Genomic DNA, 21,558 nt, shown 5'->3' with positions numbered 1-21,558 from the left:
TCTCTGTACTACACACACACACACACACACACACACACACACACACACACACTTCCTCGATAGGACGACTGCGACGTTCCTACAGCCGTATCAGCGGCACTTGCAGAACCACGGCTTTGTTGACTTTGATGATTTGCTCATCAAGTTCAACCAACTGCTTGAAGACCACCCACATGTAACCCGCTTCTGCCAACACATTCTCATCGACGAGTTTCAGGTGTGGGCGTGCTTTGTGCGTTCGTGCAGTGCTTCGTGCGTGTGTGTGTGTGTTTGTGTGTGCGTGTGTGTGTTTGTGTGTGTGTTTGTGTGCGCGTACGTGTGTAGCTCATTCATGCTGCTTTTGTGTTCCTATGGGGGATTTTAGGACACGAACGTCGTGCAGTACTCCATTGCCACGAAATTGGCCGCCAACGCAAATATCACCGTCGTTGGGGATCCAAACCAATCCATCTACAGGTGAGCACGTGTACACAGGCTGTGGTGCATGCTGCACAGCATGCACTATACACTGACGCGGTACACTTTTCACCGCATACCCACACACCCACACATGCACAACACATACACCCTCACACACACACACAACACACACACACACACACACACACATGCACAACACACACCCACCCACCCACACACACACACACCCACACACACACACACCCACACACACACACACACACACACACACACACACACACACACACACACACACACACACACACACACACACACACACACTGGCTCGTTGTCTGTGCACAGCTGGCGGCAGGCGCAGGCGGACGGGTACCGCAAGTTCAAGCGGGACTTTGCTGGGTGTCAGGTTGTTGGACTTGGCCGCAACTACCGCTCCACAGAGGCCATTGTCCAACTGAGCTCGCTCTGCCTCGCCTCCCAGCGCGACACCAAGTTCTGGACATCAAACGGCGGGGGGCCACCCGTCGTCTTTGCCACATACAACGTGGGCACCTTGCATGCTGCCTCTGGTTGAAAATGTGTTGGTCTTTGGTTGACGTGTGTTGATTATTCTTCTTCTGTTGTCGCTGGTGATTGCGCTGTGGACGCATGCCTGGTTGATGCCACAGCTGTTCAAGATGGTGCAACCACACACACACACATTTACATACATTTAAACACATGTATGTACACGCTCTCTTTTACACACACACACACACACACACACACACACACACACACACACACACACACACACACACACACAGTCTCCGATGCACGAAGCACGCTCCATCGCCAAGGAAACGGCGCGGGTGTTGCAGTCTGCAAAAGGTACGCCGTGACAATGCAAGCACGTGGCATGCCACCTGCTCCTCTGACTTGTTCCTCTGCGTTGCCCCCTTGTCTCCCGGATCCCCATCACCTCATCATGCTCTTGTCTACACCCTCACCCCTGCTCACAACCTTGGCGTACCCAACACCAAAAAGGAGCCATCACCTTCAGCAACATTGCCGTGTTGGTGCGAACCAACGCCATGACCCGAAGCCTCGAACAGGTTTGCGTATATTTGTGTGTGTGTGTGTTTGTGTATGTGTTTGTGTGCGTGTGCGTGTGTGTGTGCGTGTGTGTGTGCGTGTGTGCGCGCGTAAGCTTTCGCTTCTACTTTGCTTTTGATCATGCACCAACAACATCACCGGCTTCCTGCTTGCCCACCCTCTCTATCGATCTCCCACCACTGCTGGCATGCCCGAGTAGGCGTTCACGCACGTGGGCATCCCGTATGTGATTGTGGGCGGCCTGAAGTTCTTTGACCGCGCGGAGGTGCGCGACTGCATGGCCTACCTCAAGCTTGTGCACAACCTGCACGACGACATCTCCCTTGCCCGCATCATCAACACCCCAAAGCGCGGCGCAGGCCCAAAGCTGATGGAGGCCTTGGAGGCAAACGCCCTGCGCAACCACTGCTCCCTGTGGGACGCCCTCACCAAAGGCCTGCAGGCGAAGCGAGGCGCGCCCGACAGGATAAAGTGCCCGCGGCCAACGCGTGCTGCGCTGGGGTCGCTGGTGGCGCTGATCAGGAAGCACCAACAGGGGGACCACTCGGCCACACACGTGCTGCTGGACATTCTCAAGCAGGTGCAGTACAAGGAGCACCTGGAGAGCACGGACAAAGCTACCGCCGCGTCCAAGTGGGAGAACGTGCAGGAGTTGCTCGCCCTCACCCGCGAATTTGAACACGAATCGCACAGCGGCAACCCCAACGATGGTGGCGACGGCGCCGGTGCCGGTGGTGGCGACGGTGACGATGACGATGGTGTGAAGGCGGAGGAGGAGGAGGAGCAGCAGCAGCGAGGAGAAGACGACAACTTGAAGCAACAACAGCAGCAACGTGACGATGACGCAAGTGACACCGATGACGATGACGATGACGACGATGACGATGATGACGACGACGATGGTGACATGTCGAAGCTGAGCAGTTTCATTGAGCACGTGTCGCTGTATGCGAGCTCGGACAAGCTGGAGCGAAACCAGAGCAGGCAGGACTGCGTGACGCTGAGTACGATCCACTCTGCCAAGGGCCGGGAGTGGGCGGTGGTGTTTGTTCCTGGCGTGGAGGATGGCGTGCTGCCGCACTCGCATGCGCTTGATGAAGTGCAGAAGAAGGGCGACAGCAGCCGGCTCAAGGAGGAGCGCCGCCTCCTCTATGTACGCTCACATGTGTGGTGCTTGGGTGGGGTGGAAATGTGTGCATGTGTGTGTGTGTGGGGGGGGGGGAAGTGCGCGTGTTGTATTTACTACTGTGTGTTTCATGTATGTGAGATGAACGTGTGTGTGTCTTTGTGACACACACACACACACACACACACACACACACACACACACACACACACACACACACACGCACGCATACATATATTGCAGGTTGCGCTGACGCGGGCCAAGTACTACTTGCACATGTCGCGGTGCCTGTGGAGGGGCGGGGCGTACGGCTACAGCAGCGAAAACGAAGTGAGCCGCTTCATCTCCAAGCGCATGTTCGAGCTCGTCAAGCCGTCTGTGTCCGACCGCACGCTTGCGTGCACGGTGGGCATCCTGAAGGCGCTGGTACAGCCGCGGTGCGAAGTGGATGCTGCGGCGACGCTCAAGGCCGCGCGCGCCATCCAAAAGAAGGCGGACGCTGCTCTGGCAGCGGCCCAGGCGAGGGGCGGTGGCGATGACGATGGCGATGATGGTGCTGGCAGTGGCGGCGATGCTGGCTATGGCAGTGGTAGTGGGAGGTTTTCGTTTCTGCAGCGGTCATCCTCCAGCCCATCGCACGCGTCGAAGCGGCGTGCGCGGTTCCAGGCGTCCGGCAGCCGGGGCACCAAAGGCGGCTGGAGCCTGTCTGCCGCCCAGCAATCGTCGTCGTCTTCCTTCTCGAGGGCGTATTCGCCAACCGCGTCCATCATGACCGCCACCCCGGCCTTTACATCGGCATCTTCGTTCCTGGCTGAACAGCAGCAGCACCAACAGCAGCAGCAGCAGCACCAACAGCAGCGACAAAAGGCAACAAATGCGACATCATCAAAGGGAGCGGCGGCACCAACAAAGCAGGCCAGGCCGTCCCTTTCTTCCTCCGTCTCCGCGCCTGCTGCTGACGGCGCCAGCGCGTCCTGGCTCTCCATCAACCCGGCGGCAGGGTTTCAGACCGCCGCGCAGTTTATGCAGGTGTGTGTGTGTTGGGGGGCAAGGGACGGGGCTGTTTACATGTTTGCGAGTGTGTTGAAAGGAGCATTTGCTTCTGTGCTTGGATGGTTGCACATGTATGTGTTCGTGCGCTCACCCTCCCGCTTTGCTCACCCTCCTTGCTTTCCCTCCCTCATGACTCCACAAACTAGACGTCCTCGTTTGGCGGCGGGCAGATGCCCTCGTATCAAGGCACCGTCTTTGGAAACACGGCGGCAGCACCAGAACCTTCTGCATCCACAGCCAGCAGCCGAGGCACGGGACGAGGCAGAGGCAGGGGCAAAACGGGCAGGGGTAACACGGCCAGGGGCAAGGCCGCAGCACAACAGAAGCGGGGTGGACGCGACATCAAGCAGGAAGCGGCTGCCGACCCGAACGCCACCTCGTCAAATCCCGGCACCACCGCCAGCAAGAAGCCAAAGACGGAGGCACAGCCGAGGCAGAAGCCAACAACAAAGAGGAAACCCACAACAAGGAAGAAGTGCACCAGCAAGATGCCCGACGCCCTCAAGCGTCTCATGAAGCAGCAGCCAGCCAAGAAGCAGGAGCTCATTGTCATTGACTGACTGATGTCACACGCGTGCGTGCTTGTTGTGTCAGCTTGTTGTATCAGTGAGGGTTTGCACCGCCATGACCTGCGATGTAGACGAAGTACATACGGTAGTAGATGATCACACCATGAAGCTTCATGCGAAACTGAGAGCGTCGGTGGCAAGAGGCGTGGGTTGATGTGATGCTGTGATGTGGCAGGGAAGGGAAGCAAGAAGGGAGGCAGGGAAGGGAAGCAAGAAGGGAGGCAGGGAAGGGAGGGAGGTTGGATGGCAAACACGTCCCGTGCTGCTGACACACCCACATCCGTCCATACACTGAAATCAGGCTCGAGCTTGTCATTTCTGACAGCAGACAGTTTTTGTGCTGTCGCAAAGAAGTTCAGCTGCAACGGCGGTGATTGGTGCGTGGTCGAGTGTGTGCCGCTGAACCCGACTGTCATCGTCGTGCCTGTCGTCGTGCGTGCCTCGCCCTCCTCCTCTCTTAATCTTGCACTTGTCTCTCTCACTCTGCCCTTTTTGTTTCTCTTTCTTTGCTTTGCTGTGCACCCCTCTCATCCGCACCCATCCACTCACTCGCACGCGCGCACACGTGTGTGTCGTAGGGTCGACAGAAAGCGGAAGAAGCAAGACAACGCACGTGCAGCAGCGTCGTACCGTTGGTTGGACTTGTCAGAAACGCGAGTGATGGCCAGTACGGAAAGCGCAGTTGGGGCGGTCCGGCCGCTGGGTGCGGCTGGCCTCGGACCCCGCGTGTCCTCACAGGGCATCGTGTGCCAGGGCCAAGTTGCGTGGGCGTACGATGGCCGCACCTTGTCGTTCGCATCCACCTTGTCGGGGTCGCCCATGCACTCCATCACCCTGGCGCCACTCGCCCTGGTCGCAGTCCTGGACACGGCCAGCACCGTGGCGGCGTCGTCCCTGGAAGCAATGCAGGTGCTGCTCGTGCTGCGGTCCGCTGAGGATGTATCGTTCATGATGTGCCTGCACCGCCTCCCCACGCAGCAGTTCTCTCGCGGCGTCGTCATCAACCAGCCACTCGTGGACGTGTGCTGGCTGGGCAAGCCGCCCTCAGCCATGCCGCAGAGCAGGGCATGCATCGCCGCCACCTCCCGGTCCGGTGAGCTTGCCCTCTTCGACCTCACACCGATCCTTGCAGACCACCACCCCTGGTCCTGGGACATCGACACAGATCCCCTCTCCTCCCACACCTTGCAGTCAAAGGCAGTCTGCCATCTGGGTCAGCTCCCCGAGCACTTCTCATACAGTGCTCAGCTGCACACCCTACTTGCCCTCGGCGCAACCAAGGGCGTCCTCGTCTCCCTCAACAGCGACCAACGGTGCGTTGCGTGTGTGTGTGTGTGTGCGTGTGTGTGGGCGAGTGTGTGTGTGTGTGTGTACACGCGTAACGCACGCGATGGCTTGTTGTGATTCATTTTAGCACCACGCTCATGTCTCAACCTCGCCTCTTACCCATGCTTGCGCCTGCTTTTTGTGCGTGTGTGTGTTGCGTGTGTGTGTGTGTGTGCAGCGTGCAAGAATTTGAGCAGGAACGGCGGCGCAGCAGCATCGTGGATGCGGTGGCATATGCCATTGTGTCGGATGGCACTCGCTACATCATGATTGCCACCATGCACGGCAACCAGCCTGCCCTGGAGCTGTACCACGTGCAAGATGACAGCATCGCCTACGACGAGGACTTCACACCGCTCGCCAACACGATGCAGCTGCCACCCGACAGCGGCACCATCGTCACCATCCCCAGCCTTTGCGTCTGCGGTGCGTTGCCTGCATTCTTCTTGCTGCCGTCATCTTTGTTACCCGACCCTGTCATCTGAACATGCTCCCTCATTTGCTCACTGTGGTTGTGCGTGTGTGATTGTATGTGCTTGTGCGCGCGTGTATGTGCTTGCGTGGCCGTGTGTTTGTATGTTTTGCTGCCATGTGTGCTCGCGTCCACTCGTGTGTGTGCGTGTGCGTGTGTGCGCGTGTGTGTGCGTGTGTGTGTGTGTGTGTGTGTGTGTGTTTGTCATGTTCCTGTGCAGGACCGTCCTTGTCAAGCAGCAACGATGATGATGACGATGACGATAGCACCACCGTCATGTGCACAATCGCGGCCACGTATGTTGCTCCGCCTACTCGCCTTGCAACGCGCTTTCCGCCTTGCATTGTGCTTGCCGCCTTACAATGTGCTTGCCGTGTGCTTGCCCTCGCTCACATCATCACCATTACCACCTCCATCACCGTCAGCACGGGCAACCGCTGCGACGTTGCCGTTGTCGTCATCGATGAAGACGCCCGCCTCAGCAGCGTACGTGCACACACATCGTGTATATGTACACGCATGCGGTCATTTGACAGTTTGCACATTCCTGTGAAGAGACACGCGCTCACGACGCATGTTTGGCTCACTATCCATGGGTAATTGCGTTGTGGTTGTGGTTTGCCTGCAGGCATGGGAGGAGAACATTTCATTTGCATTTCGCCACGAGGTTGGCGTGGACCTCGACGCGGAGCCAACGGCGCCCCCGGTCAGCACAGAGACAAGGAGCGAGTGGGCGTGCATGCATGTGTGTGTGTGTGTGCGTGTCTGAGAGAGTGAGCGAATGTGCATGCATGCGTGTGAGAGAGTGTGTGTGATGGGAAAGCACAGAACGCACACGTGCATGCAAACGCACACACACACACACATACACGCACACACGTGCATGCAAACGCATACGCAAGCGTGTGCACATGGAAGGATTGCACAAGCATGTAACCACCTGTTGTTGCTGTGTGCATGAACACTGACTGCTGGGGTCGCGTAGGCGTTTTCGGTGGACTTGGCGTCCATTTACAGATATCACCACAAGAACCGTGCAGAGGTGCAGGTCAGTGAAGTCGAAGCGTGCATTCGCAACGCCGCATTGTCATGGTGTTGTTGCGTTCCAACACCATATGTGCTCCACACGCACATGCACTCATTCATGCACACACATGCATATTCCCGGACACTCGCGTGCTCCCAATTACTGCCCACGTTACTCCTGCCCACACAACGCTGCTCACGTCCTTCGTTTTGATTGCTTGCTGCGGACGCAGGAGACGCAGGCGACTTCGGAGAGCAACACGATTCCGTGGCCGTGTAACGTCAGCTTGCAGGGCACGCTGCTCGTCTCAAACACACTCGTCGACGTCCACTGCTACGGCGCACAGGAGGCGGTATGCTCCTCCTCGCGTAATGCGTGTACATGTGTGTGTGCGTGCGTATGTGTGTTGCACATTCATGTGTGCGCGCGTACACGTGTGCATATGTGGTTTGTGTCTGTGTGTTGTACATGTGTATGTGTGTGTATGTGTGTGAGTGTGTGTGTGTGTGTGTGTGTGAGTGTGTGTGTGGTCGCCACAGCTAACGACATCTCTCCTCTCCCAATGCTTGCTTTCCTTCTCCCCGTCCCCAATTTCCTCTCTCCTCCTTTTTTATTCGAACTGCAGGTCCTGCAGCGGCTGTCGACGCTTGCTGTGCCGATGCTGTGTGAGCCCGAGGAGACATACGCGCGGTTGAAGCAGGCCGGGCTCGTCGCAGGCACAGCACAGTCGCCCAAGGACATGCGAGAGTGCGTACCATCAGTACCACCTCTGTTCTTATTGCTCGTAGCTCTTGCAGTGACCGTTTTGATGGCGATTGTGCTCGTGTTTGCCAGTTGCGCTACAGGACATTCTCATGACCACACACAATCGCCAAGTCTTCACACGCTCTTCTCTCTCTCTCTCTTTCCATCTCACTCACACATTCTCTGTCTCCCCTTCACCCCGGCTCACACACACACACACACACACACACACACACACACACACACACACACACACACACACACACACACACACACACACCGCCCTGCAACGCCTGCCAGTGCTGCCCTTGAGGTGCTCATGTTCAATGGGATGACGGGTGCTGTTGGCGCATACACGCGCTACCTCATTGCGCAAGCAAACCTGCCTATGAGCGCGCGCACCCTGCATGCCCACGACACGCTGGGCTCGCTTTGGGACTGGCTGCTTTCGTTTTGGCGGCGGTACATGCGCGTGTGCAAGCGTCGGTTTGTGGAGTACCTTCAAGGCACGCCCTTCTCCGACAACGACGTCCAGCCCGTTCTCGTCATGCTCTCCGCCATCGTCAAGGTGCACCCGCAGTTGGATGATTGTTGTTTGTGATTCGTTGTTGCTCTGCATTAACGCGCCGTGGGCTCCTGGCTCTCTTACACCTTTCCCTCTGTGCATGCTCAAACGTGTGCGTGCGTGTTTGTGTGTGTAGACACTGAGCGGGACGGCGGGATCTGAGGAGACGCTCGAGACGATTCGCCAGCAGGAAGCCCTCATCAAGGACTGCATCCGCGTAAGAACGTGCATGTACACACGTGTATGCTAATACATGACACCCATCCCCCCGCACACACACACAGCATGCAAGCGTTCACTTTCGTGTTTTTCTCTCGCTTCTGCAGCTCTTCAAAGTGATTGCCTGGTGCGAGCAGAACGGCTTCAACGAATCCGTGAGTCCTCACACTTCACCGCTGACATCACACACACACACACACACACACACACACACGCCAGATTTACGACTATGTCTTGTGTTGTTGTTTTGCATCTTCAACACCACTGTTGCTGCTTTCTCACGCTTCCCTCCGCCCCCCCCCCAACTCATACCCCCACCCCCGCCGTGATCATCAGCTGTGCGAGTGGTCGGCGCTGTACAGCATGGCGGCTGCAGAGGTTCTTCGCGCCGCTGCCGCTGATGTTGATGATGCTGATGGCAATGACGCCGTCGCTCTCGACAAGGAGCACTTCACCAGCGTTCGGGTACGCTTGCGCCCCGCCCCCTCCCTCTCCTATCCGTCGTGGTTGTGTTGTGTGTCGCTCGTGAAAATGCACGACTGCTGATTTCTTTCCTTTGCGTTTCGTCATGCGTGTTTGGTGTTTTGTGTCCATGGCTGCATCGCCTCCATGTCGCCGTCTCAGCCACTTTCCTCTCACTCACCATGCGTCCCCTGGCGTGCACATCGCCTGCCTCGACCGTCACGATCGTCACGACCGTCACGTCATTATGGCACTGCAGGCGTTTCTCAAGTCGAAGCTGCCGATGAACAGCGTTGCGCTGGCGTGTGTGTACCGCATGGTCGTGTCCACCAACGACCGCCGTCTCGCGCTATCGTTTGCGGACGCGTTGGAGCTCCCCACCCATCTTGTCGCCCTTGTTGACGGAGTGGCAGCCATGGACCAGGACAACTTTGAGGTGACGCCAGCAATGCACCCCTGCGCGTTCGTGCGCTCATCTCCGCCTGCACCCTCAGCACGTTGCATTGCCCGTGTTGCTACGTCATCACGCATGCGTGTGTTTGTGTGCGTATGTGTGACGTACATGTGTGTGAATATGTGTCGTTCAGTTCAGCATGCCCGACAGTCGCTGCCGGCGATGCGCTTGCTCTCACACAGACAGCGAGCCGCTTGCCCCCCCCCGCACACACACACACACACACACACACACACACACACACACACACACACACACACACACACACACACACACACACACACACACACACACACAATCTTGACTCTCACATCTGATTTGATCTCCCACCCCACACCAACCTCTCCTCACCATTTCTTCTCCCCACCTTCGGCCTGCCTTCCCGCCCGTCTCCCTCTTCTTCCGTTCTCCCTGCATCTTCCACTGCATCTCCGTGCTGCTTGAATTGCGACGCCACCACCAGGAGGGCCTTGCGCTGCTGAGCACGGCAGATGTGCCCGTCTTTGCGCAGCAGCACGTGCAGATTGTGCAGCACCTGTGTAGCCGCGGCCACCCTGCGCTTGCTCTCAAGTACTGGCAGGCGCACGAGCACCGCATGCTGGGCTCCTTTGGCGTGACTGGCGACACCGTGGCCATGGTCGACTTGCTGCTGAGCAGCAGCCAGCTTCCCTTCTGCTTCACCCGTCTGCGGCAAGCGCGCCAGCAAGGCCACGACACCACCGCAGCCATGGACTTTCTCTTCCAACGTACGAACACTGTTGCATGCGTATGCATTGGTGCTCTCTGGCTTGTTGTTATTTTTCTTGCGTATAGGGACAGCGTACATGGAACAGGATACGTGGGGCGTTGGGGAGACGTTGGCGCCACGCGTGGTGCCGTTTGCGCCCTGCAGCGCAACACCGCTACCGCAACTTCTTGCTCACTGCCCCTGTGGCACGTTTCATTCTTACCTGCGACATCAACCCCCTGTGTGTGTGTGTGTGTGTGTGTGTGTGTGTGTGTGTGTGTGTGTGTGTGTGTGTGTGTGTGTGTGTGTGTGTGTGTGTGTGTGTGTGTGTGTGTGTGTGTGTGTGTGTGTGTGTGTGTGTGTGTGCTTTGTCGCGGTGCAGGGTGCCTGGACGATCGGACCGTCAAGTCTCTGCTTGATCTCCCACTCGATGAGGAGGAGGGACAAATGCTCCAGTCGTTCCTCGCACGCGACGATGCAACATCTGTACGTGGTGGTGCACATGGTGCGTGTGTGTGTGTATGTGCGTGTGTGCGTGCCTGCTGTGCTGTGTGAAAAGGAGGGGTACTTGCTGTGCTGTGTGTGTGCGTGTGTGTGTATGTGTGGTTTCACGTAATGGCTGGCATGTGTTATTCCACACGCTCGCGATGATGTCCGCTCACGACTGTGTTCTCTTCTCACAGTCGCAGCGACAGGAAGCGCTGCTGCTGTTTCTTCTCCTCAAGTCTCGCATCTGCGACGCGTTCCAAGTCCACTATGTACGTCCCTCTTGCATGCACACCAAACTCAAACAAGCAAGCCAACATGATGCAATCACACAAACATGCACGCGCGCGTTTTTCCACGCAAACACTTTTTGCACACACAGACACAAGTGTTGCTGCGTGGCGCTGCTTTTGTGTGCGACACAAGCCCACGTTAACATCCACAATCCGCGATGCATGTGTATGTGTTCAGGCGCTGAATGCGCGCTCGGATGTGCCGGAGGACCGCGCACAGTTCCGCGCCGCTCTCATGCACAACTACAAGACGGCGCTGCCGCAATACCTCGTACGTCAAGGCTATGGACCTGCCTGGCGTTCAATACACGCACATCCGCATATCTTCACGCAGTCACGCAATACAAAGACACACCCAACACACAAACACACACACACCCAACAAACAAACACACACACACACAAACACACAAACACACACACACACACGCGCACACAAACACACCCACACACACAAACACACACACACACACAAACACACACACACACAAACACATGCGACCACGACTGCGTTGTGCTGACACGTGTGTCTTTGGTGCTGCTGTACTGTAGGCGCGGCGTGTGGACAACCCGTCCTTCCAGATGCCCTTTGACGAGTTTGTTGCATCACTCGACCAGACCAAGGACGCATCTGTTCCCGACGCCACCGCTGCCAGTGCAGCGTCAACAGCACCTGGTGCATATGGCGGGGTTTCGTCGCCTGCCATGTCGCATCTTCTCAAGCGCGCGCCGACCTCAACACAGATGCAGACACAGACACACCCCGCTGTTCACCGCGTGCAGCCTTCCAGGATGCCCCTGTACGTGGACGTGATGCTCATCTCATGCTTGATGTTGACTGAGTCCTGTTGAGTGATGTATTTTCGTGTGTGTTGTGTGTGTGTGTGTGTGCGTTTTGGATCTTCGATGCACCCCTCCAGCCAACCGCTTTTCTTGTTCCTTGTTCCTTCCTGCCAACTCACGTCATCTGCGCTTGTTGCCTGTGCGCGTGTGTCAATTTCTGCCGTTCAGGTTTGCTCGTCCGCCGGCAACGCCCCTCGACTACCGGCCAAAGTCCAGATCAAGGTGCGCTGCTGTGTGGTGTTGTGGTTTTGCGATTGTGCGTCTTTGTCGACGTTTGTGTCTGTGTGTGTGTGTGTGTGCGCGGTGCTGTGTGTGTGTGTGTGTGTCTGCCTGTCTGTCTTTGCTTGCGTGATCGGCGCTGCTTTGTGCGTGCATGTCCTTGGCGCCTTTGCTTACTCAGCTGCACCCATCTGATCAGGCTAAACTACACCGACGCAACACCTCGTCGCCTTTCCATGCACGAGACATCATTTGCGTACGTCCTTTTTTCCCCATTGTGTGTCCAGCCCTTCCTTCCCAACCGCTCGTAAACGCTTCATGCGCGCCCCAATTCACCCCCAATCACACACACACACACACACACGCACGCATACACAATTTACATGAATGCAGGGCGTTGGCAACGCCACCGGAGTATGCGTCGCCGACGCTGCAGCAGCGGTTCGCTGGAGCTGCACATGCGGTTGGTTGGAAGACATGCGCGTGTCAGCATGCGTATGTTCATGGGTGTGGACTGTCGGTTCAACGAACCATCTACTGCTCTCTCTCACTCTCACACACACCCTCACGCACTCGCACACACGCATGCACACGCATACACACATATACACACATACACACATGTGCACATACAAACGCGTGATACGTGTGCGCTGCAGGGGATTATGGAGGAGAGCATGGCGATGGACGAGACGACAGATGCCGACGCGTCTGCAGAGACGTCCAAGGAACACATTCCACGCGCAGCCGCAATGGAGGAGGAAGACAATGAAGATGAGGATGATGATGATGAGGAGGATGATGAGGAGGAGGATGACGATGATGACGTGACCATCAACCTGCCCAAGGTGATGAGCACGCCCTCCACCTCGGCCTCGACAAGCTTCATGTCTGACCGCCACCACGCAAGCATGCTCAGCACCGATGCAAGCCGCACCCACGACGACAGCACGCCCGCCACGCCAACCACGCCATCCACGCACCACCGCAAGGACGGGCGACACGTGAGCATTGCCGAGGAGGCTGTGCGTGCTGGTGCAGCGGGTCGTGGCGGCACGGATTTGCCCACACCGCGGGTGGGGCCGACGCGGACCGTGACGGACAACATGGGCATCTTCTCTCCGCAGACACCGGCGCAGCAGCACCAGCAGGAGGAGGAGGAGGAGAAGCAGGAGGAGGAGGAAGAGCAAGAGGACCAACAGCCGCAGCAACAGGAACAGAGGCAGCAGCAGCGCGAAGAGGCTGAGCCGAGCAAAGAGGTGGCCGAGACGGCGACCACGACGGCTGCTGGTGCTGTGCTGGTGATGCCATCCGTGCAGCGGGCAATGGCCATGACGCCGCGCAAGGCGCCGAGCAGCCCGCTCGCCCGCACACCGCTCACCGCACAGGCCGCGGCGGCAGCGACCACGGAGAAGGGGCACAAGGAAGGCGAAGAGGAAGAGCATGAGGCGCGCGCAACACTGCGGCACCATCTGCTGCACTCACTCCGCAGCGCCAGCAGCAGCAGCAGCAGCAGCAGCGGCGGCGGCGGCGGCGGTGGGTTCAAGCCGTCCCCCTCATCGTCATCCTCGCCAGCACTGGCCAGGACAGCTGTGGCCGGGCCTGGGAGCGTGTCGTCCCCGCTCGTGAGCAGCAAGCCCTCGTCGCCCATGGTGCGTTTGTCTCGCCCGGAGTCCGGCAGTGTGCAGCGCAGTGCCCGCCTGTCCACCCCGCGCAGCGCCGCGCGCGTACCGTCCATTGCACTTCCGCGTCGCAAGCGGGAGACGCCGCCCGGGAAGAAGGAGAGCGGTGGTCTTGGCCCCGTCTCCTCCACGCCGCTCAAGACAGCGCCATCAGCAGCAGCACCGCCATCGCAGCTGCGGCAACAGCGGGGACAGCGAAAGCAGCCAGAGCCGTTTTCGCCCGATGTGAGCATGGCGGTTGGCGACTCGCCGCCACTCTCTGAGGCGCCCAGCTTTGCTGCGACCCCACTGCGTGGTTCCATGCACATGGGCATGCAGTCGAGCGATGATGACGATGATGGTGATGATCACCACGACAGCGACCACCACGGTGTTGGCATGCACAGTGATGATGACGAAGACGAAGTGGTTGGCATTGACGTCGGCAAGCCCGCGACAACGGCAGCAGCAGCAGCAGCAGCAGCGGAGGCGGGCATGGCTGTGTCACGTCGTGTCCACGTGACGCCGAGCCGCCCGAACCAGGCGTCCTCGCACGCCGTTGCTGTTGCGTCCCCGCAGATGCCCTCCACTCCAGATGTGCCAACTTTCTCGCCGCCACTCACCCGACTCAGCGCACGCAAGCGCGGCGTGGTGCGTTGTCTGCGAATGTGTGTGTGTGTGTGTGTGTGTGTGTGTGTGTGTGTGTGTGTGTGTGTGTGTGTGTGTGTGTGTGTGTGTGAGTGGTGTGTGTGTGTGTGTGCTTTGCACAAGTGTGTTTTTTTTTCTCTCATGAGCCCACTTGCCTACGCCACTGCCCTACTCCCACCCTGTGGTTCCTCCCCACGTATTCACCGATCATGCCACATCTTCTCTGTTCTGTCGCAGCAGGGACGCGGGCGAGCTGCCACGGCCACCGCTGCTGGAGTTTCTGGACTGTCGACCGACAGCCCTGTTGCACTGCCCACAACGCATCGCGGGCACGAGGGCGAAGCAGCCAAGCCGCAGGAGGGACAGCAGCAGCCAGGGTGCGCAGACAGTTTACGGGTGGGAGGCGGAAAAGGGAGTGGGAAAGACAAGTGCAGTGCAATCACACAGGACTGTTTGTTTGTTGGTTTGATGTAACGCATGCAGATGTTGCCACGCTCGCTTACTTACGTTTTGTCAACCACACACACACACACACACACACACACACACACACACACACACACACACACACACACACACACACACACACACACACACACACACAAATACACGCACAGCCGGGCTGCTCCACGACGCACGCGAGCAAAGCGCAAGAAAGGCAGCAGCGGCAGCGGCAGCGGCGGTGTGTCGCATGGCATGACGCTGAGAAGCGGACGGCACACGACTCCGTCCCGCAAGAACGACGCGCGCCCTTAGTGCCGTTGTGAAGTGCACTGCGTCGTGCGCGGGGCTGAGGGTAGTGTGCTTGTGTCGTCTTTCGTGTTTGGTTTCGTTTGGGTTTGGGTTGCTTAGTTTGCTTGCTTGTTGCCTTGGCATCAGCAACGAAGGAGTGATTGTGTGCGTGCATGCGTGTGTGATTGTGTGTGTGTGATTGTGTGTGTGTGTGTGTACGCGTGTATGCGTATGAAATAAACAGCAGTCCATTCAATGTTTACTGCAACCACACCCCTTTCTTGCTTGCCTCTCCAAGACACAACACAAAACACCCCGTTCTCCCCCCCCCCCACACACACACTCTCTCTTCACACACATACACACACACACACATACACACACATACATACACAAACTTTCCCCTTCGCCTTCCCTTGCCCTCCTATCGTCGTAATCGACAAAGCAAACCAAGCAGGAGCAAATCAATCACCTAGCTTGCCTGCGTCCACGCTGCCTGTGTTTCCCCTTGATGGCCTTTCTCGCACGATAGAGCAGCGAGTTGACCCACCCCGTCTGCTGAACGCCGAGTGCGCGCATCTCTTTGCACAGGTGGATAACGGCGTTGGGCCGTCTGCTCTGGAGCTGGTCTTGCATCAGCACGGCAAACGTAAACGCGTTTGGACTCAGACCAGCCCTGCTTATGCGCTGCAGAAGATCGTGCGGAGAAAAGGACGCGTCATCCTCCCTGCTGACGTCATTACTCCCGTGAAAGCGGGTGTCGTACGTGTGCGCGTGCAAAGCTGTGGCGCTGTCCTTCTGCGCTTTGGCGGCCGCTGCTGCTGTCTCCCGTGCGCGCAGTAGATCGTGGAAGTTTGTGAGGGAGAGCGGCTGCTCAAGGCGCTCGCGTTCGCAGATGACCGTGTCCACGGCGCCTGGCAGGCCTGCCTTGGCAAGGGCGCGCGTGATGGCGCGCAGGTGCTGCAACGACACCGCAGGCTGCTCCGACAGCATCTGGATGATCCTCTTTTGCGTTCTGTCATCAACAGCACCGGAAGTGATGCTGCGCACGGCATTGATGGCGCGCATGTCCGCGTCCGCAGCGGCGATGAGCGGCGGCTCGCTCGATTCAAGCACGTCCGTAATCAAGGCAGTCAGCTCGGCCTCTCGCCCGTGCTGTGCAAGCACCAGCAGCACGTCCTCATATGCTGTGACAAACCGAGCACGTGCATCATCGCCGCCGCTGCGGGTGGCGTTGTTGGTGAGGTTGGAGTTGGCTGTGGTTGTGTTGTCTGCGTGGGCTTTGACGCGGGTCGCATATTCGGTCATGAGCTCGCGAAACCACATCAGCGCTGGCTCCCACAGCCCTCGCTCGCTGCAGTCGCGGCACAGGGTGCTGAGCATGTGCACAGACGGCCGCAACCTCTGCCGCCACTCGTTGTACACCCAGCGGCTCTCTTCGACGAGTTTGCGGGCAACAAAGGCACGCAGCAGGTTCGTCCACAGCTCACGTGTCATCTCCACTTCTGAGAGCAAGTATTGCTCCAAGGCGGCCTCGAGGCCTTTGGAGGACGGGCTCCGGGCAAAGGCGAGGAACAGGAGCTCAAACGTGACGGCGTTTGGGTCGTAGCCCTCGCGGCGCATGCGCTCAATCAGCTTGTGCACGGCCTTGACGCGGCCCGTTTGGGCGTATGCCTTGATCACGTCGTTGCACTGGGCCAGTTTTGGGCGAACACCGCGCTCCGAAAGGCAGTCGAACAGCATGTGGCACTCGTTTGTTTGGCGCTGCTCGGCAGCGGTCTTGAGCGCAGCAATGATGGTTTGCACATCAACCGTTTTGCCCTGCTTCAGCAAGGACAGCACTTTGCTACTGTCCTTTGCTTCTGTGGTCGTGCCTGCTGCGCGCTGGCTCCGCATGGGCATCGCTCCTGCTGTCCCGGGGGCAGATAACAAAGTCAGAGTTCGGGTGTGGCTGTGCTGCCTGTGCTGCTGCAGCTGTCTCTGTTGCTGTTGTTGCTGGTGCGTGGAAGGAGGCGTTGTGGTGCAGTGGGGTGCGGCTTTCGATGCGGCTGTGGAGAGCCGCGCCGCAAACTGGGCGGCCTGTATCCTGCTTAAAGACGCCATTGCTGTCGTCCTCCCTGTTGATCCGCACCTGCTGTGAGTGCTGCGTACACCAGCCGCCAACGCTGTCATCCTTGCTGTTGTCGCGCATCGCAGCATTGCCACTCTTATCGCCACAACCATCACCATCGTTGTTCTTGGCTGCCCACCCACGTTGTGGAGCATTTGAAGATATTTTCGGCAACTTTTCGGCATTGGGAGGACAACAGGCGATGACGAACGGTGCTGGTGATGATGATGATGGTGACAGCGCGCATGCGAACATGCCGCTGTTGCTGGGGTCTGTGAATGCGCCAGGAGGAAGTGGCGACAGCGAAGACGACGATGATCACAATGGCAGCGTTATTGTTGGTGGTGTTGATAGTGCTGGCGCGGCAGGTGATCGCCGAAGACGTGCTGTTCGACAACGACGCCCGTGGTACAGGTGCGTGCATGTCAGTGCGTGAAGGGAGAGAAGGGAGAGAAGGGAGAGAAGGGAGAGAAGGGGCTTGGTGCGAGGGAGGAGAGTGAGGGAGGAGAGTAAGAGGGGAGAGCGAGGAGGAAGGTTATTGGCACACTGCTATATGAATGATGGCACTTGCACATCGACATGCTGACTTGTTCTTTGACCTTGTACTTACTTGGTGAACACACATGATATATTCGCTCTAGACGACTGAGCTCGAGCACCGGCGGTGAGGCGAAAGCACCGAGATTCTTGGATAGGCGAGGGCTGTTCAAGGTGTGTGAGCGTGTGCGTGTTAGTGTGTATGTGCGTGTGTGTGTGTGTGTGTCTATGTGTGCTGGAGTGGTGGGAGTACGTGTGCATATGAATGAGTGAGTGTTGTCTGTGTGGGTTATCTCTCTCTCTCTCTCTGTGTTGTCTCTCTCTCTCTCTCTCCGTTATCTCTCTCTCTCTCTCCCTCCCTCTCTCCCTCTCTTTCTGTGTCAGTGTGTGCTGGAGCGGGCTAGCTTGTGCTCGTGTGGGTGCTACAAGCTATTGCACGCGCACACATGAGTCGAAGGCAAGTTGTTTCTGGTGCCCTCTCATCATGGACTGCCCTCGGGCTAACGCAAACCTTCGATGACAGCAATCAAGAGGGTCCTTCAACATGCGCCGCATCATCCCACGGGCGGCTGTTGCCTCGCTACATATGCGGGACTGGTTCCACACCCTCCTCACCATGTCCTCTCTGAAGATTGGGTTGGTGCTGCTGGTCATCTACGTCTCTGCCGTCCTGCTCTGGGCCGGCCTGTACCACCTCATATCCGAGCCCTGTGACCTTCAGCTTCACACCTTTGAAGACGCCTTTATGCTCAGCATCGAGACCCTCACCACAATCGGTACGCACGTGTGCGTGTGTGTGTTGTAAGTGTGTGTGTGTGTTGTTGTGCAGAAATCTGTAAGGGGTTGATTATACTCACAAGGTCTTTGCATGGGAAAGCCTCTGCTTGTGCTTTCTTTCACATGAATCCGTGCATGCAACTCATGGAAGAAAACCATGCAACTGCACGTTCTTTCGTCTCGCTTGATACAGCGAGCACGGTGTGTTTTTATTTCCTCATTTCCACCGTGCTTTGTATTCACACGCCAACTCACGAACACGCATGTTCCGCTTGCAGGATATGGCGTGCCTAGCCCGTACTTCAACGGCTGCCTCGCTGGCCCTTTTGTCGTGCTGTCACAGAGTGCAGCAGGCCTGTTCATTGACGCGCTGTGCATCGGGCTCATCTTTGCCCGCATCAGTCGCGGTAATCGCCGCTCCTTCACCATCGTCTTCTCGAACAACGCCATCATCCGTCAAATCGGCAACAATGTGTGTGTGTGCGTGTGTGCGTGTGTGCGTGTGTGCGTGTGTGTGTGTGCGTGTGTGCGTGTGTGCGTGTGTGTGTATGCGTGTGTGTGCGTGTGTGTGTGCGTGTGAATGTGTGTGTGTGTTTGTGTGTGTGCGTGTGAAATGTGTGCGTGTGCATGTGCCCTGTCGTCTGAACTGTCAGTATGTGTGCATGTATGCATCGTTGTGTGCGTTTGTCTGTGGTGAGAACGACAACCCTGGTTGCAGTGGAGACGTTGACTTTGTCTTGGTCTGTTGGCCTGTGTTCATCGTGGTCGCATCTTCATTTCACATGTGCGCTCACGTCATTGCGGTGTTGTTCCGGCCCCCGCGACGCGAACGACAGTGGTACTTTCTGTTTCAGGTGTGCGACCTCAAGAAGTACGCGCTCGTTGAAGCCCACGTTCGCATGTGTAAGTGATACAGCAGTTGCACCATGCGACGTGCACATGCAACTCTCACAGTTCACGCAAGCACAAACATGCACACACACACGTCTGCAAGTCACGCCAGCTCACTTGAATGTGCCACTCCACCATGTGTGTGTGTGTGTGTGCAGATGCGATTCGCCACCGCACTGTGTCATCTGGCGGGCGAGCGGTGCCACGATCGAGTGGGCCTGCACGAACCATATCGTCATCATCGTCACCGCCGCTTGATCCAACGCATGTCTGGTTCCAGTCCCATGCAATGCGTCTCACCCATCCAAACGTATGAAGCCGTTGTGTGTTCGTGTGTGTCTTGTGTGTGTGTGTGTGTCTTGTGTATGTGTGTGTCTTGTGTGTGTGTGTGTCTTGTGTGTGTGTTTATCTGTTTGTGTACATGATTGTGTGTGCGATACACATGGAGTTGTACGTGTGCCCTTGCGTTTGTGTGTACTTTCCACCCCTTGAACCCTGCACCTCACGCTCCCCTTTCAACCTGCGCATGGGCATGTGGGCGCCACTAGGATGAGCTGGGTGGAATGCTGCTGTTGTCGCTGCCAGATCAAGTGCTGCATCGCATTGACGCGTGGAGCCCACTCATGCCAACACCACACGACGGTGCGCTGATGGCGCTGTGCATTGTGCTGATGGCGCTGTGCTGTCGTTTGTTCACAGCACACACACACACACACACACACACACACACACGCACACACACACACACGCACACACACAACCACACAAAGAATCGCACAAACCAACAACGCAGCACAGTAATCATACTATGTGCACACATTCCCCCACCCACCGCCCGTCCCAACAGGCTCCGAGCACGATCCGTCGACGTCGTTTCAGTTTCCGGAACCGCTCATGCGCGTCGTGGACGTCGAGAACGGAGGTGCGCACCACCGCGGCATGTCTTTGTGTTGACGATGTGTTTGTTGTGGTCAACTGCAAGGTGACATGTGGTGTACCCGGTGCACCTTCATCGTTGCATGCTGGTCGCAGTGTTGTGTCGAATGGACATGTGGTTTGCCAATCAGTGTCTGCCTGCATTACTATGTGCTCTGATGCTTGCGGTGTGTGGTGCGTGTGCGTGTGTGTGTATGTGTGTGCGTGTGTGTGTGTGTTTTGCTGTCGGCTGCAGGACGAGAACCGAAAAGCAAAAGGTAAGAGTGCTGCTGCGCTTGTGTCACCTCCTCGAATGTACACCTGTGCCATCCAGTGGCGTTGCACAGTCTAAGGCACATGCATCTTACACATTTCACACACACACACACATACACACACATGCATCCTCACTAGGGCGCCTGCTGTCACTACAAAGGAGCAGATCATTGAAAAGTTCAAGCGAGACAACATCGAGGTGCGCACGCACACGCAAACACGCACACACACACACATGAGTGCATTGCACTGCAGTGCTGCTGTGTCAACTTGAGCAATGGTGTTGCCTCATTGTGGGTTTTGTTTGGCTGTCGAGTTGCGGTGGGTCCCTGATGTGTCGAGTCTCATTGATGGACTGGCCAATTTCCATGCACGCCCTTCCAGGTCCTCTGCCTGGTCGAAGGCATTGATGCTGCAACATCATATACAGTACAGGTAGAACCACCAACACATACGCTCGCTCACACACACACATATACACTCGTGCACAATACCTGCATTCACTGTGTGGTTTCCACCCCACACGACAATGCTTCCTATTGCACGTGACTGGTCCTAACGATTGTGATGATGGCGGTGATGGTATTGTCGTGCTGCGTTGATGTGTCAGGCGCGCCACTCGTACACAATCGACGACGTTGTCTTTGAACAGCAGTTTGCTCCCTGCGTCCAGCAAGGTGCAGCTGGCGTGGTGCTCGTCCTAACATGGTGGCATGGTGGCGACAGTTTGTGTGTGTGTGTGTGTATGTTTGTTCGTGTTTGTGAGGTATGCGTGCGCGTGCGTTAGCATGTGTGTGTGTCAGCATGCGTGCGCGTGCGTCAGCATGTGTGTGTGTGCGTTAGCATGTGCGTGTGTGAGTGTCAGCAGACTCCCGTCGCCATTCACCAAAACTTCACCGGCCCTCACACAATGC

The 21,558-nt window shown here is 57.3% G+C and overlaps 4 protein-coding genes across 4 annotated transcripts in view; 3 read left to right on the top strand and 1 right to left on the bottom strand.

Annotated features, from left to right (window-relative positions):
* PTSG_01280 (DNA and RNA helicase) overlaps positions 1-4,360 on the top strand; it is a gene marked incomplete at its 5' end in the record, with an annotated part of 5,592 nt that extends 1,232 nt beyond the window's left edge. Inside the window, 8 exons of the mRNA XM_004997194.1 lie at positions 64-217; positions 365-456; positions 763-961; positions 1,224-1,287; positions 1,444-1,511; positions 1,712-2,665; positions 2,882-3,667; positions 3,838-4,360. Coding sequence (XP_004997251.1) covers positions 64-217; positions 365-456; positions 763-961; positions 1,224-1,287; positions 1,444-1,511; positions 1,712-2,665; positions 2,882-3,667; positions 3,838-4,251 — 2,731 coding nt within the window. The 3' untranslated portion in view covers positions 4,252-4,360. The remainder of the gene's footprint in view (positions 1-63; positions 218-364; positions 457-762; positions 962-1,223; positions 1,288-1,443; positions 1,512-1,711; positions 2,666-2,881; positions 3,668-3,837) is intronic.
* Positions 4,361-4,587: 227 nt separating this feature from the next.
* Positions 4,588-15,389, top strand: PTSG_01279 (uncharacterized protein). The gene is made up of 25 exons (XM_004997193.1): positions 4,588-4,637; positions 4,839-5,573; positions 5,765-6,012; positions 6,279-6,354; positions 6,484-6,544; positions 6,687-6,764; positions 7,044-7,106; positions 7,318-7,437; positions 7,711-7,832; positions 8,130-8,397; positions 8,531-8,611; positions 8,721-8,768; positions 8,950-9,078; positions 9,335-9,511; positions 9,993-10,275; positions 10,639-10,742; positions 10,940-11,014; positions 11,214-11,306; positions 11,588-11,835; positions 12,047-12,100; positions 12,297-12,353; positions 12,491-12,560; positions 12,757-14,409; positions 14,647-14,783; positions 15,024-15,389. Exons 2-25 carry the CDS (start codon positions 4,921-4,923, stop codon positions 15,160-15,162), a joined length of 5,037 nt encoding a protein of 1,678 aa, XP_004997250.1. The 5' UTR covers positions 4,588-4,637; positions 4,839-4,920; the 3' UTR covers positions 15,163-15,389.
* Positions 15,390-15,463: 74 nt separating this feature from the next.
* On the bottom strand, positions 15,464-17,405 carry PTSG_01278 (uncharacterized protein; the record flags this gene model as incomplete). The annotated part of the gene is made up of 1 exon (XM_004997192.1): positions 15,464-17,405. A coding segment is annotated over one exon (1,799 nt), but the record flags the coding sequence as incomplete, so codon positions are not given.
* Positions 17,406-17,427: 22 nt separating this feature from the next.
* Positions 17,428-21,558, top strand: part of PTSG_01277 (uncharacterized protein) — a 4,320-nt gene continuing 189 nt past the window's right edge. The window contains exons 1-12 of the mRNA XM_004997191.1: positions 17,428-17,662; positions 17,890-17,959; positions 18,309-18,561; positions 18,841-19,034; positions 19,399-19,465; positions 19,612-19,763; positions 20,002-20,095; positions 20,301-20,375; positions 20,625-20,646; positions 20,783-20,843; positions 21,029-21,079; positions 21,255-21,321. Coding sequence (XP_004997248.1) covers positions 17,451-17,662; positions 17,890-17,959; positions 18,309-18,561; positions 18,841-19,034; positions 19,399-19,465; positions 19,612-19,763; positions 20,002-20,095; positions 20,301-20,375; positions 20,625-20,646; positions 20,783-20,843; positions 21,029-21,079; positions 21,255-21,321 — 1,318 coding nt within the window. The 5' untranslated portion in view covers positions 17,428-17,450. The remainder of the gene's footprint in view (positions 17,663-17,889; positions 17,960-18,308; positions 18,562-18,840; positions 19,035-19,398; positions 19,466-19,611; positions 19,764-20,001; positions 20,096-20,300; positions 20,376-20,624; positions 20,647-20,782; positions 20,844-21,028; positions 21,080-21,254; positions 21,322-21,558) is intronic.

The sequence above is a fragment of the Salpingoeca rosetta genome (assembly GCF_000188695.1).
Source record: "Salpingoeca rosetta unplaced genomic scaffold supercont1.4, whole genome shotgun sequence".
In the NCBI taxonomy this organism is placed as follows: Eukaryota; class Choanoflagellata; order Craspedida; family Salpingoecidae; genus Salpingoeca; species Salpingoeca rosetta.
Note: the sequence above shows the minus strand (reverse complement) of the source record. Positions and strands in the feature narration are given on the sequence as shown.